Source organism: Aythya ferina (genome assembly GCF_964211825.1).
Source record: "Aythya ferina genome assembly, chromosome: 3".
In the NCBI taxonomy this organism is placed as follows: Eukaryota; Metazoa; Chordata; class Aves; order Anseriformes; family Anatidae; genus Aythya; species Aythya ferina.
In genome coordinates, this window is record NC_140298.1 from 56,256,881 (window position 1) to 56,277,897 (window position 21,017).

The window sequence follows — 21,017 nt, forward strand, 5'->3', positions numbered from 1 at the left end:
AAAAAAAAAGCAGAGGTCAAGTTGAAAGGAAGGGAAGAATAGGGGCAGTAGATTTTTTTTTTAAAGCCATGAGAAAACAAAAGCTAGATCAAGCTTATAGTCAAGAGATCAGACAACTGCACACGTATGTTTGTTGTATACCTTCTTTAATGAAAGAAATTTTAACTTCCACAAACCTGCATTGTGAAAACCCGTCAGTTCTAGAGAAAAGAATGAATTTCCCCATTGTGTGCTACAACCAGCAGCTGGTAGTTTCAGGTGAGATGGATAATGCATCTACAAAAACCATCTTATAAAGGTGAGGAATTCATTACCAGTGCATGGAGGCAATGCATATGTACATTTCTTCATCATGAGAATCACTCATTTTTACACACTCCTACCTTTGAGTAATTCTGTCTATTTTTTTGTTTTGTATGATTTCATAGGTTAAGGCTGACTCCTGTTTACATCCATTGTTTTTACAGTTACCAGGGTGCCTTCTGTGGACTACTAAACAATCAAAACCCCCATATATTTCAACAATATTTTTTTTTTTTTGAGAAATAATGAGGAGTTGCTAGGAATCCTCAGCTTTGGCAGGAAGACAGCAGCTTAAGCAGAGGGTGGATTGTGTCCAATTTGAAAAATTCCCAAACGCATCATGTGTCAGGATTAGTAATTGTAGACCTGCAATGTGAGGTTTGCAAAAAGGGGGAGATACAGGACAACAAAAAGCATGAGTAGTTTTAATGTAGACTTTTTTCCTGAGTAACGTTAATAAATGCAGAACTATTACTGTCTTTAAGTAATAGGCCAATAAGGTATTGCCTTTTCTGCTAGTAACGTTATCACACGCACAAATTTTACATTAAAATATTTTATTACAATACAGACAATTGGGCTCAAAATTAATACAAATTAAGCTAAAATATTTACAAGTCAATGTGTACAGTGTAGCTGTTTGAACAGCATAAACAACTTCTAAAAATCCACATTCTTTTAAGTAACAAAGAGAGCACCCCCCACCCCCAGCCTGGTCAAGAGGCACGTGCATCCGTTGGCAAAGGCTTTCTGAAGAATGAGAAACCCTCTGGAATAACACTTGTAAAGTCAAGGAAAGAAGAGTTTTTCTTTACAGAAAGAAAAATCTGGCGGAAGAATAGAAAAGCTGTACTTCATACTGCTATTCTTAGCTCACCGTCATTCGTGTTTTTCCCAAAACCTAACACACCCCAGACAAACAAGTTATTTTTTCTTAAATAACTTGTTGTAACACTGCCACCAGATGCCTTCCAGATGCAATAAAAATAATCAAATGAGTTATGCAAGAGTTTAACAACTTTTAATAGAAAAGTCTTTACATACAATGATTCTTTCAACAAGAATATTTTTAATGGGTGTTTGAAACAGAATTCTATTAGATAGAACAAATACGGCTCGCTCCCAGTTTTTTCAGTATGTTCTTTCTGCTGGTCTACCACTCCTACACCATTATAAAATTAACCCAAATCTCATCAGTAGTCACACGGGTTGTGTTATAAATACATGATCTATTCCTATTAGTGTGCAGCTCATTTCTCTAGTTGCTGAGGGGTACTAAAAGCTTCGTAAACATTAGCAGCAAAATCTTTCACTTGTTCCATCATCAACAGGTCCTGGAAGAAATTTAAGGAATGAATTTGCTTAATCAAAAACACACCCACCACTTAATCAAAAGCACACAGCCATCTCTCTGGTTTTGCTGCAGTGCATGATTGCACTCATCATGAGAAAAGCACCTGGCACTCCCACAGAGATCTAACTCAAATTGCTTGCATTAGAAAGGTTGATAAAGAGAACTCCAAATAGAACCAAGTTGAGACCTTTTTCTGCTTCTGCACGGTTTAGTGCAAAGAAGAGATTGCATGGGAAAAAAAGAAACATCTTTTTGGAAGATACAACTTTTTGTAAAGTTTAAGTTATGCCAGTTTCTACTTTTTTTTTTTTTTTCCTCTAAACCATTGAAATTAAACAAAACGTGATATGTTACCTAAAAAGAAACGTACAAAATCTCAAGATTTTATTTGGGATATTTTAAATAAAGTAAGATTTTTACCTGAACAAAGTGACTGGGTGTTTCACTGCATACTGAATGGATCTGTCCATTTATTATTGGAATTATCTTGGCTAAAGGAAGACTGACACTGGAAAGACTAGAAGAGAACAAAAAATAATGATTTAGACCCGCTCTGGTATCTGTAAAACTACTAAACAGTGAATACTACTATTCTAAATAATGACTACTTCAAAACTAATAGTTGGAAGAACTTAGTTTTGCATAGACCACAAACTGGAGTATACAAATGAAGGTTTTGTCCCTGTTAGGTCTTTTTCATTGAATACAGAGAACTACCAAAGCAAATTTTATCCTGCCTGTTGGTGTTCCTATTACACAGTTTCACATTTGCATCGCATGCAAGGGAAACATGATTTAGCTGCAGCCTGTGTGTGTTTGTATGTAAACAGTTGTTAGAAATGTCAGTTTCTGATCACACACTTTCAAACTCAAAACCAAGCTTAGGAGGGAGAGCCAACCTAAAGACTTTTGCTTATTCTAAGCATTGCAAATAGTCTACATTTAAATACAAACTTATGACTCAAAAGCCATTAGTTATTAAAATAAACATCTATAAGCTAGTTATTATTCAAAGTCTTCATTTTAATATTTTAGAAATTATATTTCTAGGATTGGAACTCAGCTTTCAGATTTCTAACACACTGTTTTAAAACCAACTTCAGAATTAAAGCTACATTGTTACAGTCCTTTGGGAGGAGGCAGAAGATCCTCAATGTTAATTTTTTTCAGCATACCAGTCAAAAAACAAAAGCTCAGTAGGTACTTATGCTTATACATATTTGGAGAACCACAGCAATACCCAGCTTCCTCGAGAACTACAATAATTAACAATCAGAAAGTGGGGCCTATAGAGCTATCTTTCTCGGGAGTACTGCAAGTACTACACCACCAGTGGCATAAGTCCTCCAACCTAGAAAGGCAGTCTGCTTGTACAGCACTAGGAAACCCTGGTAAGTGTAGGTCTCCTGATTTCTGTTACATCTGCAAGTAACAGTGGGGAAGTTAACTCAAAAAAATTCTTGCAAGCTCATGGGTGAGAAGAAACATGCCATACTCCTAGCTCTGCTTGACTGAAGTGAGGAGACTGTATTTATTCTTGAACAGCAGGAAACAGAAGTCTTTCCAGCATGAGAACCTCAACAAGGCAAGATAATCACTAGCCCTTTTTAGAATTCACTGTGAGGCTAAAAGAATTACGGTGTAAGAACCACAACAAAAGGAAACATTCACCTATTTACAGAGCCGTTCTGAGACAGGTCCTGTTCTGTAGGTCTGAAAAACTCCGCCATGTTGTCCAGCAGCTGACTGAATCCTCTGTTTAAACACGTGCTCAAAACTGTACTGAAGTCTGGACTGAAAAAGTAAATAAGTGCTGTTTTCATTCCTAGGATTTATTTTTCCAAACTAAAAAACCTTGCAAATCTCAAGAGACCGGCTCCCCAAGTGTCTCCACAGCAAACTAGTCAACACTCAAAGACATAAATCTAAAGCATTCCTCACTTCTCTATTTCTTACTAAGCAGTAACATAGAAGGGACCTGTCCTTAAAATGCCCCAGATCTCTTGCAGTTAAATTCTAAGAATGTTTTGGCTCAGTTCACTCCTATTCAATGCTTATCATAAAAGCCTCACTGCAGTAGCTCCTGCAGAAGGATGCATATGACCATTCATTAAACTGTGCATTAAAAATAAATTCTGATAAGCCAAAACTGATGTTCATTTTATCAGAGCAAGTAAATGCAATAAAATTACTACTCAATTTACCCTGGTATAACAGAAGAGAAGTACTCCTCTGTTCCTACGTAAGTACAGAAAACGTGAGGAAGAGATAAGGGGAAAGATGTCCTCGTCATCTTACTAAAGCAGGATTGCTTTTTATAAATGAATTTCAGAACACTCAGATTTTGAAAATCCCAGCCTGCGATCAGTGAATATAAATCAATATTTAATGCAACACGGTGGCTGAACGGTCACATTTTGCAAATGAAAGTTCACCAGCTTTTTATATGAAACTAACTGTCTTATATAAACTATAGTTGGGGGGAGGAATTTAATATGCTTAGAGAATATTTCTGTATACCTTTCTAGCATATCTCTAGTTTCATTAAGTAGCTTAATCGTAGCAGTGTCTCTTTCTGTGAGTCCACAGGCCTGGAAAAAGCAAAGACATGCTATTTAGTGAGAAATGCATTGGCAACTCTAAGAGTAGAAATAGAATAGTTTTGTACCATGGAATTAAGTCAAGATGAGTGTTAAGTCAAATCTATTTAAAATAAAAGATTTGTGATAGTAAATCAGATTTCTTTATAATTTGTGCATGTACACAGACTGATTGCTATTTTTTTTTTTTTTTTGTGTGTGTGTGGTGTGTTTTTATTGTTTGGTTCTTAGTACTAGCAAGAAATATCAGACTAATCCAGCAGGATGTTTTCTACTTTTGACTACCAAAATTGACATAAACACTGCATGTTAGCATAAGTTAAAGGATAAATGCATGTGGCTACACACTGAAGCCTCAGTTCGTCTTTATACCAGCAATATTACAAATTAAGAACAAGTTTTCACCAATCCATGACGTGGCTGGAGACAAACACCTTCAAAAAATTTTGGAACTTAATGTTACAGCTGAGATCAGAGGCACCTTTCCCTTGACTCCAAGACTTCATTTTCCAGCCCAAAGCAACAAAAAAACTCCAGCACACCATCACTTTCTTCCAGCAAAGCTTCTCTCTCAGAGATGCTACAATTGACCACGCTCTTTGCTGGTACACAAGTACAAGATAATACAATTTGGCTTAGGGCCACATTGAGCTGCACAATGTTACAGCGTACGTCACAGACTAAAAGCAACTAATCTGGCTATGTTTCTGAGTTCAAAGCTGGCATTCTGAGGAAGACCCTTGTTTTCAATCGAGTCTGAAGAAGGTAAGAGATAAGGACACTTCACTTACAAAGGAGGAGGCACGATCTTTTATCAAAGATACGGTTACCATGGTGCATCTGGAGGACTGTTATGCACCCCTCCCTCTTCAAAATAAACAAACAAAGGCAGATGAAAAACTGAAGCAAGTACCTGGGTAGCCAAGGGGTTTTCTTCATCTGGCATCAGATAATGACATAAGGGCGAATAAGGTGCACTCTGATCTGAATCTTTATGTTCCACTACTTTCCTGATATCTTTAAGTTTCTGTTCCAGCTCCAGAAGGGAAAGGGCATGCTTAAGGGAAATACTGGAAAGGAAAAAGTGTTAATTTTGCAGCCAACATTGTAATGATGCATTGTTTATCTGCTGATAATACGCTCACAAATAACAGGACCCCAGTCTGCTAAGTTGGTTTGCAATGTCAGGCTCATAGCCTGCCAAAATCTTTGTCTGAATAAAGTCAGTGGTGCCACTTGATTTTGATTCTAATACAACTCATTGTTTTGGGAACTGTCATCACAGTAAAGACGAAAAGCTAACCACAGAAAAATACGGACTCTTACCTTCCAAAAACTTTATGCACAGCTTGTTTAACAATAGTTATTAACTCAGTCAGTCCTAGAACAAGAAAAGTGTCAGAATTATTCTAATGTTTCACTCAAGTTTATAAAAAAAAGTAGCATTTTGTAAGTGTAGTGGTTTATAATAAGCACCATACCATCTCCTAAAAGGTGCTGAATACTTGATAAATATTGCTGCTGAACTTCAGGGGGAGCTAGCGGAGTCTGTGGGGAAAAAAGAAGTTCTGTGACACATCAACAGTAGACAACAACACAAAACCTGCTTCAAACAGGTTACAAACACCTTCCTTAATATTTTAATACCATGTAGCAGATGGATTCCCCCATTATCAATTAAGCTCTAGAAAACAACTATATTTGGTTTCCCTGCTAAAGAGAGGTTCCTTCTTAATCACGCTAGTTTCAAAACAGAATAAGGAGATTAAAAATTTATTCAAATAAAAATTGAGAAAGAAGACATCAAAAATAGATCATGACTTCCCCGTGGTCTTTCAGTTTGCTGTGGCCATCCTTCCAACCACATGTGAATCATCACAGTCAGAAACGTAATGGCCAAGCACTTGCCCATCCACCAACCGTCATTATACTCAGGCAGACCGCAAGGAATAGCAGGACACTTTTCTGAAGATCCAGATGTGCACTTGCAGGCTGTCATATTTGAATTGGGAGACAAGAGTCCCAAAGCATATCCTCTCTCACCAGTTGGAGGCTGTAGCTTCTGATTCTCCCTTCCTGCCACCAACCTACAGATCTTTTGAGTACTATGGCATTGCTCTCTTCCGTGCTATAGACATCTCTTCTATTTTGGTGTCATGGAAGAATCTTTAAAATCTTCTTTCACTTTTCATTTACATAGGAAAATTTCTTAAAAAAATTGTATTGCAAATAGAATGAGACTCTCCACCATGCTAAGAATTAAACCTGGTGGAATAGGATATTTAAGCTCAACCCTAACCAAAGCCATAGATATCTCCTGACAGAACAGGAGCTTTCAGAAATGAGGATATCCTCTCAAATCGCTCCAGCAGAGTGCCTCAGAGTTGATCCCATCAACCCATTCCTCTACTGGAAAAGTTGCAGAAAGGAAACATTTCTACTCCAGATCCTCTTGTCTAAAAAGTTTTTTGGACTTTGCAAAATGAAACATGACCTCCATCATCTCTGGCCTCCCTAATGAAAGCTTTTCAAAACCCTCAGACCTGCCTTCACATGCTGCTTTTCCTTGACTCTCAGTAAGAGATATCACAGAGGGGCATATGACAACTAATTAAGATTTGCACCCATTATTTTTAGGTGATCTGTTCAACAATTTACAACTTACTCTGCGTATTTGCTTACTCTAGGATTTACTGTTATTGAGCAACAGATAAAACATGTAAGCAAAACCCGTTCTACTTTGCTTGGCCTCATCAAGAAACATTTCGGTAAATGACCTTTTGCAGTTTAAAAATAGTAAAAATTTCTAAGACAATGCTTTTCTTTAACTCTAGAAAAAAAATAACTGGGGGAATTAATGTACAAGCTATGAAGAGCTAAGCATTTATACATACTTGCTTACGTATCTTGGGTCATTCATACAGTATTACTGTTTCAAAAATGTCTAATGAAAGCAAAAATTATTTTAGTTTGGTGTTCAGATATGAAGAAGCCTTCTTTAAGCAATACAAATGCAGACAAAAAGGTATTATTTGATATTGCTAGTATTTTGTCAGCAACAGTATCACCAAATCATCCAAATTTAGAAACTGTAACAACTTATCAATATACCTTACTGTCAGTAATGCTTTCACATCTTCCACCCTTAGAAAACTGTTTCATTCAAGCTATGCCCTTTTTATCTAAATAATTCTTTCACCTCCAAGAATGTGTAATTTCAACTTTTGAAACAAAACAAGAAACTTACCGTGCCGTTCTTGCAGACAGCAGCATTATCTAGGTAGATGTAACCACCAATAATATTTAACTGGACTCGCAAAAGAACTACTAGCATACAGGTGCTGTACACCGCTACAATACTTCTTGTGAAACCTTGAAAACAGACAAAAAAAAAATACTTCAAAGTCAATGAAAAAAGGGTGAGTCAAGAGGAAGAGTATTTTCCAAGACTCAAGAAGTGCTAATGATTCTTAAATACATAGCAATTCCTCCCATTGGTTGTCATAACATGTATTTTCATACCATGCCCCAAATGCTCATGAGTCTAATATGTACAGGAGCTACAGCTAAAGTGTTGTTCCATTTAAATCCAAGAATCGTAGAATATCTCAAGCTGGAAAGGACTCACAAGGATTATCTAGTTCAGCTCCTGTCTCCACACAGACCACCCAAAAATCAGACTGTATGTGAGAGCACTGTCCAAACACTTCTTGAACACTGTCAGGGTTGCTGCCATGACCTGGGGGCTCCCTGGGGAGCCTGTTCCAGTGCCCCAAAGTCCTATGTTAATATAATTTAGCACATTACACAAGTTATTTTGGGAAAAACAAAAACCAAACCAAACAAACAAACAAAAAACAACAACAACAAAAAAAACAGGCTGTACAAGTTGCTCCAGAAGGTGCATCACGTAACAGTGCCACCAAACCCTCCTTCATCATAAGGCCACGAAATACACATAGTATGTTAGCCCTCATCATGCAGTCAAGACACAGAAGGCACAACAGCAGTTTCAGAGAAAGAAAAATGTTACCTAAGGCAGAAGCAGATAATATTTACATAAAGAAAATGAAAATGAGCATCAGCTACCAGCCACCAGGTAGCAGAGGATGTGGGGAAGTGACAAATAAATTTGGATGAGTGCTGATTATCAAAGACACAGGGAAAAACGAACCAGATCAAAAGCAGGATCTATAGAGGTGTCGTGACAAGGAGAAGCAAAACTCTAAGGAAGCAAAGAAAACCAGAGAGGCAGTGGTGGTGGTGGGGATAACAAATGGCACTAAGGAAACAGAAGTAGTGAACAAAAAAAATAAAAGCATCTCAGTAATGTTTCACTACATAATTATCTGACTTCACTGTTATTGCTTCCCTTCCACTGCTTTCACCAGCCAGTACATAAAATGATGAATGATAGGGTTCATAACCACCACAGCAGTGGTTATCTCAAACAGGCTCAAAAAGAGAATATCACTGGCCATATAACGGCTGGTCTGCATTTCTGGGAGGTGTGATTTTTCTGTGGTGGTACAGAAAGCCTGCACAAAGTTTTGTTGAGCAGGGTAACATGAGAGCCAAAAAGATTCTTCAAGGTGTTTTTTGAGCATCTGATTTCCCTGGGGGATATGAAAAAAAATCCTTAATGAGGAGCTTTGGCAGAGCATGGAGGAGTTTGCTATGTAGTATGCTACATTATCTTCATATCTACTGAAAGGACAACTCACTGTAGTGTGAAGTGCGCATTTTAAAGGGTATAAAAGATTTTAGAATTTATATTAGATATTATGTAGATGTAATCTTTTATTTACACTTACTTATTATCTTTAAATCCTCCCATATTTCTAACTTGTTTGCTGGCCTGTGGGAAAAATAAATGCAAATATTAGCCATTGTATATTTTACTTGGAAATTAATAAACATTAACTAAAACTGTAGTGTTCTAAGGCAAGTTCATTTAACTATTATAATTATTCACATCAGATTACACCTACATTGATCTGCCTCATTCAAGAAAACAGTACATAAACTATGCATTACGAAGTCACAGGAAAAATTTTCACATTTCAACGTGTAAGTATAGTGTTTATTGATACCAATGACATACAGTTATATTACCAATTTTGAGTTCCTACACTAAGCAGTTAGAAAAAGCCCACTGATGGTACAAAGCAGTAAGTCTTTTCTGGGGCATTGATCCTGGGTATATTTAACACAAACCTCAGCTCAGTAAGTATGCCCAGGTAATCTACTTGTGCATAAACAGCACAGGATCAGAATTTCTATCCTACCTTCTTACAGGATTTACCATTCCCTGGCTTTCTATTAAAGTTCAGACTTGATAATCTAAAAACAAATAGATCATGACCATCTGTGGAAAAGGAGTCTTGCACCATCCACATAAATCGTTTGTTCTTTTCTTCTCTAAAAAAACATCTACCTTTTTGACCTGACTGATTCCTAAGACTATATATATTCTGCAGTCAAAAAGCAAGACTGCAGATTGTACAGAATTAAAGAATATCCAGAGTTGGAAGGGATTCACAGGGATCGTTGAGTCCAGCTCCGAGCTCCACACAGGACCACCCAAAAAGCAAACCCTATGGCTGAGGGCGTTGTCCAAATGTTTTGCTGTGACCACTGCCCTGGGGAGCCTGTCCCAGTGCCTGACCACCCTCTGGGCGCAGAGCCTTTCCCTAACCCCCAGCCTGACCCTCCCCTGTCCCAGCTCCATGCCGTTCCCTCGGGTCCTGTCGCTGTCCCCAGAGAGCAGAGCTCAGCGCCTGCCCCTCCGCTCCCCTCGTGAGGGAGCTGCAGGCCGCCATGAGGCCTCCCCTCAGCCTGCTCTGCTCTGGGCTGAGCAAACCAAGGGCCCTCAGCTGCTCCTCATGTCTTGCCCTCTAGACCCTCCACCATCTTTGTAGCCCTCCTTTGGAGGCTCTCTAATAGTTTTATGACCTTGTTGTCTTTTCATGCCCAAACCTGCACACAGCACTCGAGGTGAGGCCACACCAGCGCAGAGCAGAGCAGGACAACCCCTTTCCTCGACCAGCCGGCTGTGCTGTGCTCAATGCACCCAAGGACATGGTTGTGCCTTTTGGCTGCCAGGACACACTGCTGGGTTGTGTTCAACTTGGTGTCAACCAGAACCCCCAGATCCCTTTCTGTGGGGCTGCTCTCCAACCTCCTGTCCCCTACTCTGTGTGTATAAAGACATCTGAACCACCTAAGTTACTTAAAACTACTAACCAGATGCAATTTTAACAATACAGCAGCAGTAGCAGAGGTAAGAGCAAGCTAACCATCCAAGAAATTTAATCAACCATTCCCTTCTGTTAAGCACTGTTAGTAAAGAATGGCTACTGTATCTCTATTGTGGAGGAAACAATTTCTGAAAGTAATTTAGGAAAACATTTGGTAATTTCTTGGGATCAGAAGTAGTATTTAAATATTTAGCACAGATGGTTCAGAATAGCCTGTGCTTAGATTTTACAGTAACATAATTTATTAAAAGAACACACTTTTCATTAGAAATCATTTCTCCTTACAGGCCTAGTTAACCACGAAGGAATGTTTTTATCTTTCTGAAACAAACACATGCACTTTGGCACTAGTTTGCCCATTATATCACTTACGTAAACAATTAATTTTTAAACTCATTGCTATCAAATAATGCAAATGAACAGGTATTATAAACTATTAAACCTATTAAAGCACTATTAAACTCCAGAAAGCAGAGAGAGATTTAAAGAAGATAGCTAGAAGAGATACAAGAAGGATCCATAGCGCATACAAGGACAGTTTACACACCTTACATTATGCAAGCAAAGTCAACAGTTTTAAAAGCCATTCAAAAGCCAAACGAAGAGTTAAAAAAAAAAGAAAAGAAAAGAAAAGAAAAAAGAGAAGATACAGTAATACTTCTGTAGGTGAAACACATGACAGGACTCAAAACTACACCTTTTGCTTATAAGTGGTAAGTTTTCCATGCCAATTGAAGCAAGACAAAGAAGCCAATACGTCAACATCAGCCAACTACATTTCCAACCATCATGTCAAAACACAGAGCTCATGCTTACAAAGTTTCTCCTCACAACATAAGGCAACAACCAGGTAACAGCTTAATACTGTGAGTATTAAGCCTAACAATGGAACCGGATATTTTAGTCTTCATTTGCTGCAACTTACTAATACTCAGCTGCTACTCAACTTTTATTTCACATTTCTTTATTTGGAAAACCATTATCGGCTACAGAAGCAAGGCAGAAAGTAATGCAAAACTAAACTAGAGGTTTAGAACAAAGTTTAGGTTGAATAAGTGGGAGATAGGTAACACCTGCAGGACTACAGCAGCAACTGCTTCACCTGATCTCACTCAATCACATTGCTTTAAGAAGAGGAGGACAGACAGAGCAAGAACATCAGTGGTCTTGTGTGGTGCTTCCTGTTTAAAAGTTTCTTTGGAAGACTGACAACATCCAACCTAACCCTAGCCATACCAAATTACTAAAGCAATGTAAAAAGGATTTAAATTTAAGAACTGAGAAGAATTCAAGATAAAGCAGTTGATTTAAGGAAGAACATAGTAACATAATAACATCTTCTCATAGATAATATAACAAAGAGACTGTATCTTCAGAGACATTAAGAAAGGTAAAACTCCCCATCTACCCTTTTATATATTGACTGACACTGGAAGGGAACCCTTTGATTCATCTTCTGAAATCAAAGTGGAAAGAAAACAAATCTATACCTTCATGTGCAACACAAGAAAGCTCCTTGAAAGACTGACTTTAAAGCTAATTCTGAAGCCTTGTTTCATTCAAACTCTTCTCAGATCAAAAAGGGTAGGCATCTATTTAAAACTTTCTAAGTGTAAGTCAAAAAAAAAAGGAAGCATTAAGACACAAACTCTACTCTAAGATAGACTCTAAATGGATGCCCATGCTTACAGAATACTCATGACCTCAGCTGCATGTATTATTGGAATTCAGAAATACGTCACTGTACCTGTAAACTGCTCCAACTAGTCAAACAAGTCAGAGATAACAGATATATTTTGATAAAAGAACATATGCTACAAAAAATAAACTAAGCCATTACTTGTCTTTACCATGGAACAATGGACTACAAGCATTTGTAGAATATTTTGTTGTACAGTCCAGAAGACAAATTTGATCATCCACATTTCTTGTTCATTCAGGTTAATTTTTTATTAAGTAAAATTCTTATTTTGGCAAACATATTAAATGTTCCATAGAAGCTAACTTTTTTTCCAATTTCTTGCTGTTTGGGATAAATAATCCTCAATTACAGTAGCCAGTTCTCAGATCCACTATTACAAAAACATGACGTAGGCTATAACTCCTATATTAAATATCACATTCTGTTGTATTATAAGAGATTTTTTTGACTGAAAAAAGACAATGATAGGACAGGTAATTTATTAAATGCTGGACAGATTAAGTTAAAGCTATATAAATAAGTTAGTGGGAGGTAAACTGAAAAGACAGCCTTGAGTGAGTCAGAAACCCTGTGTTAACTTCCTACATAACACTTCTACTCCTTGCTAAATGCCAAGCAGTTTTTAAGGTATGCTATTATGCATTTTATGTATTTAAAAAATATGCCATTTGTTCTTGCAGTTATAATGAGAATAAAGGTGTTTTCTGACAGGGAGACATTTGTCTTAAGTTATGACATGCCCCTTTTGCTTCTTATAGCTCACTTCCATTTGTAAACTCATTTTGGTACTTTCCACTACCATTCAACATGTCTGACCTCGATGAGATTACATGAACATTTTTACAAACGCAACAACAACTTGGTCACGATACAGTTTAAGAGAAGACTAGATACTTTAAGTACTTTATCTATCCTAAACAAACTCAACAAAAACCATGGCTCCCATTGCAGCATCTTAAAGTAACAATTATTTCCAGTAATGTTTGTAGAATGCCAACCATACCTGTCAAACTGTATCTAACAAGACACAAAATATTTATGTGGTAATTTCAAAATACTTTAAGTGATTCAGTGGGACACAAGAACAAAATGCTTGACTCTCTCTACATTATAAATACATAATTTGAAAAAAAAATATCTTGTGATCAAAACAAGTTATATTTAACACAATGAAACAGTCTTACCTATTTTTAAGAAGAGATGTGAGACTTTCAGAATTTAATTGATGCATTAAGGTATCCCTCAGTGTTGGGAGCATTGACAGCACTGTTATTAAATAAAAAAATACAAAAAAACAAACCAAAATCTGTCAACATAAAAAAAAAATCATAAATCCATACCCCGCTCTCTCTCAATAGCTGCTACAGTGTTGGTCCTATTTGCTCAACATGCAAAGCTGGGAGGACAAGCAACATAGGAAATCCTGGAAGTACTCAGAAGTACAATTACCTGCTTGCCTCATGATTCTGGGCACAAATGCCTTTACGTGGCTACATGGCTTTTCCTAGCCTGTCTGCAGATATGTGCTTACATCCTGCAGGTCTGCATACACATGCCTTCAACTCTGCTGAAGAAGAACTGGTGAAAATCTATACTGCTGCATTTCTCCAAATGGGAAGAAAAAATTGATTTTTTATTTTATTTATTTATTTATTTATTTATTTATTTTTTACAAGAAAACTCGAGAAAGATCTGTTTTAAACAAAGGAAAGCTGGTGGGATAAAGTCCTTGACTTTCAGAAGATTCAAGGTCTCATCTGCTATTGTACAATGGGAACAGAAAACAGTAAATAAGCATGCAGGTAACATAATAAATACCATGAACAAAATATGAAAAATCTTGACAGGAATGCATGCTACCAGACAGTATGTACTTTGCACAAAGAATGGCAAAGAAAAAATTAGTCCATGCAGGAAAATAAATCCCAGCACTACAAAATGGAAAACATGAAAATAAAATACAAATTGGTCAGGGTAAACAAGGGACACAGAATCCATTTGCAGCCACTTGAGAAGCCATTACAAATTTCAACAGAAGAAAATGCTGCCCAATTTGTTTTATAGAAATACAAGCCATTCAAAACTATTTGTAAGAATGACAGGGATTTTTTTTTTTTTTTTTTAATTCTACCCATTACCTCTAAACAATCCAAAGACAAACACTACAATAAAATGACTTTTCATTTTTGCTCCCCATATAGTGAAGTACCTTTTAACTGTTCAAATGTAGGGAATTACTAGACTGATATGCTTCTTATTTGTAAATAAAAGTTACCCACAAAGATCTGTGTAGCTTACTACCAATTTACTATAGTGAATAAGGTAATTAATTAATTGTGCTGTAAGTTCTGGGTGCTGCTTCACACCTTATACTATGTGCAGTTTAGGGCAATATAACAAGGATCTTTAACTGAGAAAAACTATAGCCTGTATCTATATTTGTACGGATTATAAATGGGTATATTCAAGCTAAGGGTTGACATGACCCCCCAAAATCTCTTCAATCTTCTGTTCTTCAGATTCAGTAAGATGCTGTAAGATTACTATATTTATGTACTAGTATTTAATTAAGATTTTGAATTCTTATTCATTGCTGTCTATATGTAGTATAAATCCCCAAATAATTCCAGCTATCAAGAACAGTAACTATTTCCTTGTCTTACCTGTCATATTGCACGTCCTCTGATTACTTTCAAAATGATACTGCCTTCGTGCTTGGGCGATGTATTCAGCTGCCTCTCGTTCTTGGATTTCTCTGATTTTCTTCTGTCCATATTTTCCCAGTAAATAGACTCCTGCAGAGAGATTTTCAGATTACAAGCTGCTTTCAAAATGTGAGCAAAGCCCCCCCTTCAGCCCTTTTCACTGGTTTTAAGCCATAAGGGTGAGTGTTCTTGAGGGAGATAAGTGGGTCTTGAGTATTTTAATGGTAATTAGCAAAGGTAATAATCAGAAATAGCATTTACAAAATGAAGTAAAATGTAAAGAGTCTTTAATCAGTAAAAGAAACATTTTTAAGAGATACGTTGCCTTTCAAACAATTGAAGGGACTGAAGAAAGTATTATGAAGAGAAAGGCGTAGGGCAACAGAAACAAGGAACAGGAAAGAAAATGCACAAGCCTGGAAAAAGATGAAAAGTTTTTCTTTCAAGATATCTTTCTAAAATGAACAGCAGAAGTTAAAGATAAAACTCAATCTTAAAATTCATGTAAGAAAAACATTTCAGGTCCAAACAGAGGAAGTATTGGTCTGTAACGTGTGCATAGGAAGAACCTTGGCTAGCTAGCAGGGCCTGAGCGTGGCCCTCAGTGCACCGCCAAGTCCACGGGCCCCTCTGTTCCCTCTTCCCATCCTCAGATCTTACTTCTTACCATGCCTGCTTCCTACTCTCCAGCTTCATTCTTTTCCAACCCTTGAGGACCTAATCACCCTACCTCACCCTCACTATGAACCTCCACAAAGACTCACCAAAAATATTTGCTCTTCACTTCCTCCCCTCCCAACACACAACCCTTTGAAGGCTCCCCCAGCCGCTCTTCCCACACCTCTGGGGGTTCGCAGGCATCCCCAGCCTGCCTACAGCCCTCTTCTCATCCTTCCTCATCTCCGCTTCCCTTTCTGAGCCATCCCTCGAGGTGCTGCTATGCCTCTTGTGCTGCTTATCAGTGCCTTTGCCCACTGCAGAGAGAGTGGGGAGAAAAAGGGAAGAGCAAACAAGCAGAAAAGGCCACTGTACAAGGTGGGGAGCAATCCCCTAAATATTGACATCCCTCCACAGTGTGCCAGATCCGACTCTTTCAAGTTAATAATGCTACACAGAAGAAATCTGAGTATCAAATTGAGTCTTTTTGTCCACCAAGCACTTCCAGGAGTCATAAACAGTCTGAAGCCCACTTTTCTCGATCCAAAATTATTATCTGAATGAAGGAGGCTTGTAACACTTACTGAACCCTGGGAGTTGTAGAACTATTTTTACAACCCCATCCACAAAAACTAACACCACCACCCCTGATTTTGAGTTCAGCTACATTTTTAGATAATTAAAACCTTTCAATATGTTCGCCAGAACTATCACCAGTATTTCAGGAGCCTTGTCAGCTCTGTGCCCTAATATTTACGGTCACAAAAAAAATAAATTTGGTAATTCGTACCAGTAGTATGCTTCCTAATAGGCAACTGCAAACCAGATCAGTTCAAAACAACTGCAATCACTTTCATTTATTTCACCAAAGCCTCAAAAATAAGAAGTGGAAATCAGTCCCTCCTGCCTCAACCTTTCAGCAGACTGACCACTTGTCAGAAGTGGAAGATTTGCCCCATTAGACACAAACTTCAATGTTACGGCTCCATAGACATTAAGTGCAATTTTACCCCTGGAAACTGCTAACCAAAATGAGACTTCAAAACTAACAATTATTTTTCTCCAAAGAATAATCCTTCCTGACAAAAATGTGTATCTCGGACATGACCTTCAGTGTACTGAGTTTATTTTTTGCTGCTTACTGAACCAGCAACAATTAGTTTTTTTTTTTTTAGTATAAGCAAAGTTTTTCAAAACAATATTTTCCCAATCATTTCTTTCCAACCTCATTTTTCCCAATGCATCCAGACAAAACCATTCATCCAAAAGACAACATTTGCTTCATTTTTCCACCCCAAATAAATCATTTCCCTAAATTTTTTTTGGCAGAAAGGTTACACAGGTATATAATAAAAATAAAATAAAAAAGGCTCTTCTTGCATGTATGCAGGGCAGAGGCAGTCATGAGACCATAAGAAGCAAAACAACTCAAGAAGAATCACGTGCATGCCCTAGAGAGATAGGCTGGAGCAGTACCTTTATAATTAAGATTGAGACAGCTAATTGCTTAACAGCTGATTGTTGAAGTGGTGCGAGTGTTCTGCACTACCAACCGCTGCGTCTCACCAGGGTCCAAAGTTGCATTAGCAGCCGCCCGGGTTTAACAAGGAGTTTCCAGAAAAAAAACACACCACTCTGTTCAAGTGATGCAACACCAGATAGCAGCAGCTGCATTTCTCTCCTCCTGCCCAGAGCAAAGTGGTAACTTTGACCCATCATTAATCGATATCACGCACTCCTGTTTCATCTTTGAGAACACAACGCATTAGAAGCCAGCCAAGGGAAAAGTTGCATCATGCACGCAGCTTAAGGAAAAAAGTAGAAATAAAAATGCATGTGAGCAGCAAACTGAGTCTGTTACTAACTGCATGGCTTGGAAGGGCTCTCCTCAGTGCCCCTGAGCAGCTGGGAGGACTTGACATGGTGCTTGGGAAATTCCAGCCCTGACAAGGGATGCCTGCACAGGGGTGACTCTTGCCTGCACTCAGTAGCAGAGCCAGCCTGGAGTCTGTGTGTGTGTTCATGTTTTGCTGTAGAACTGCTGTGTGTATCCGTATGGGTATCCAGAACAGTAATTTGGAAGACTAGAAAATAATGAAGACTTAGAAGTCCAGGCTGAATGCACTACATGACGATACCATCGCTTAGAGATGGAAGCAGGACCAGAGGAAGCCATGTCCTAAGAACTGCCATAAAGTCAACATCAGCTAATGTGATGGTAAGAAACTAAACTGACGTGCTGAAAATCTCTGTTGAGAACAGAGGAAACACCAATTTTTTACAACAGATAAGGTATCTCAATTGTACTCTCAGCAGGGGATGGGAGGTCAGCAAAAAGTATCATCAGCAACACTTTACTCATGTCTGATTAGCTACATAGCTGTGTAGATCGAGCTTCTTGTAGTACCTTTCCCCTATGTCCCAAACAGAACCAGGAGTAATAAAGAAAATTGAGCAATGATGAGACTGCGCAAAGGCTAATTTCTATGTAAATCTTTTTTTCTTCTTCATGTATGAACTCCACAAACAACTACAGTCCCAGCATTTCTGAACCGCACATGGTTTGGAAAATACGAACAAGGATTACAGCAGCTGGCATCGATGAATTCAGGTACAGGAGCCTCGGTAAGAACCTGCAACTACACTTCACATTGCTCTCAAATTGATCTACAAAGTGAAATGCATTTACATTTGTATTGGGTGTCCTACACCACATGAATATTTGGGGTCTACAATGCCCATCTCCTTGAGAAGCGACACTGTGATTCTCCTCTCAGCAGCGAACTGAGGTAATTATCACTGCTGTACAGTTAATTCCCATCCAAACATAAGTAACGGAAGCAGCTTACAAAATCCACCAGCTGTCACATGTTCATGCCAGTGGCCTCAAACAGGTGGGATCTCTCTTACATCGCATAAATTATGACTTTCTCCCTCAGCCCTTTCCCTTCTTCACAGGTGGGATGGAAAGGTGAGCAGAAGAGAGGAACCAGTAACTGGGAGGCACCAAGTTTCAGGAAATCTCCTTCCAACCACGTGCAAACTTTACTCTCACTGCCGTATCTCCCTCCTCTTCCCTCTCCCCCCCCCCCCAAGAATTTAATTATTTAGAAATGAAAACACACAGAAGCCTGGATCCTTCCTGAACATCAACAGCTCCCGAAGTTGTCATTTGTTCTTTTGTTCGAGCAGACCATGCATCAACGGATATACAACCATCTCATTATGGTTAAAGATTATATATAAAATAGGAAAGCACCAAAGCCTTATTCTGTTGGCACCAGTGACTTCTACCAAAACCCACGTAATGCCCTTTCACTCGCTCACAAGCCAACACTACTGTCTTGGGCAAGCAGGCAGACATCTGAACTGAAATGCTCCTTCTGCAAGCTGAAGGTTGCAACAGATGAAATTGAGTAACAGCTCATTCACCACTGAAATCAGAACCATACATTTCGAACACGCTGAACTTGCTCTTCTAAGGCAACGAGGATTTAACCAGTGAATCATTTTGTAGTATCCTTTTTAACTTGCCTTCAGTGCCAGGCACTGAAATATAAGCCACTTTAAATCTACCCATCCATCAAGAACAAGTAAATCTATTACATCCTTGGAACTCAGACTCTCTCTTCTTTAAATAATGTTTCTGAATCCTGAACACTAGATCTTTACCTGCTGGAAGAGATTCAAGTATGTTCTTGCTAAAAGAACAAACCCCTGAAGAATGGGTCTAAGATCTTCACAAAGTTGAGGTCTTCTTAATCAAAGGGAAAATTACACACAGTTCAGTTGCTTTTCCATCAGTCTGAGTTCTAACCTCATCAGATTTTTCTGTTTATGAAGATATGAGTGTTGGGAGCCACAGAAATTACATTAACGACAGCCACTGATAACATGCATGGAATTTGTAAGCAGAGGCAAAGGTAGCAACCAACTCAGATGTTTGTTATTCTTCAGTAATGCAACACTGATATAACATTGTACCAGTAATAATGTAGGGATTCTCCTGCGTTGTCTAATGAATAATTAAATATTCACATTAACTTCTGAACACTTGCCAGTCAAAGACTTAAAATCATTAAGCTTGTGATGTCCCATTTTCTTTTGTTACATCCCTCTTCCCAGAAACTGCAACTACAGCTCTTAAGAAAAATACATCAGAGAGACGTACCGTCCACTCTCTGACATTTTATCAGCAGACTATTAGGTTGCTTTTCACACATCGTTCAGCCAACTCAGAATAAGTCTTTAAATAAAAGCAATCGGGTGAAGTTGCATTCAACCTTTCAGCATTAAGCAGTATTTTTTGGAGAATCAGTCATGGATTCTGGGGTTCTCGTTCATTAGCAGTGACATAACTCCTGGAGTTATATTAAGGTCTGATCCATAACTAACATTCAGATGGCCAAAGCACTCCTGATTCAGCTGCAAAACAAGCATAGCATTCTGCAGTAAACCCCTCCATCTCCCTAGCTGCCTTAAAATATTATGGTTCAAGTTGCAGCTGATGGCAGCTAACGATGTTCTCCTGCTCGTGGTTGCTCCAATTTGCTACAGAGTCCCAAATTTTTACTTTTCAGTGTACTTCATGCAGTCAGCAGCATGTCAGTGCCACTTGTACCAAACTGTACCTGAAACAGCATCCATCGTAAGCAAAAAGCTGCAAGCCCAGGGACACTAGGATGGTTCCCACGCTAGCAGAAGGCCACTTACATGTGATGAATTTAGGATTTCAGGCTATCAGGACTACCAAGCCCCATGATAACTGCTTTCCCATCCAGCCCAGGAGAACTTGCACTTCTCCTAGCCCCCTTTGCCCACCTGGCAGTCCCACACGGGTGGTTAAGGGGAGAAGGCACAGCCTCCAGGTTACAGCCTGGCACATGAGGGTACACCTACAAGCAGGGTGGCTCAGGAGCCAGCAAACATCACTTTCTGCTGTACTCGTAGAGCCAGAAAGCCTGCAGGAGAAGGGGCAGAGCTGCTGGAGGGCTGCTTTCAGCACCCACCAGCTAGCCTGTGACCCAAGGAATTCGTGCTAGGAGGATGCGGAGGCCACAACAGATGAGGGGAGGCAGCAGTACACCCAGCCACCTCCCCGAGAGCCCTCACCTCAGTCAGAAGCTGAGAGCCGAGACGTGCTGCTGAGACACTTCAGCCCCCAATATTTAACCCCCGAGGAGCCCCTCCAGACCCCGTGCCGACCCGGGAAAGCTCCCTGGGATTTTTTTTTTTTTTTTTTTCCTCCCCCCACGCAGGGCAAACCCCTCACCGCCCAGGAAGGTGCCGAGGACGAGGCATTTCTTCTTGTGGCGCTTGAGGAAGCTCCAGAGGGAGCGGAGCATCCTGCCCACCGGGCTCGGATCGGCTCGCCTCAGCCCGGCCGCCCCTCGCCTCCCCACGGCGGCGGAAGGGGAGGAGGAGGCGGCGGCGGCG

The 21,017-nt window shown here is 39.1% G+C and overlaps 1 protein-coding gene across 1 annotated transcript; it reads right to left on the bottom strand.

The window, feature by feature from the left end:
• Positions 1 to 843: 843 nt before the first annotated feature.
• PEX3 (peroxisomal biogenesis factor 3) lies at positions 844 to 21,009 on the bottom strand. Its single transcript, XM_084513944.1, has 12 exons — positions 20,854 to 21,009; positions 14,883 to 15,014; positions 13,404 to 13,485; positions 9,072 to 9,115; positions 7,505 to 7,629; positions 5,739 to 5,805; positions 5,584 to 5,638; positions 5,171 to 5,327; positions 4,178 to 4,248; positions 3,329 to 3,451; positions 2,078 to 2,174; positions 844 to 1,637 (listed from the first exon to the last, which is right to left on the bottom strand). Exons 1-12 carry the CDS (start codon positions 20,924 to 20,926, stop codon positions 1,554 to 1,556), a joined length of 1,110 nt encoding a protein of 369 aa, XP_084370070.1. The 5' UTR covers positions 20,927 to 21,009; the 3' UTR covers positions 844 to 1,553.
• Positions 21,010 to 21,017: the final 8 nt, after the last annotated feature.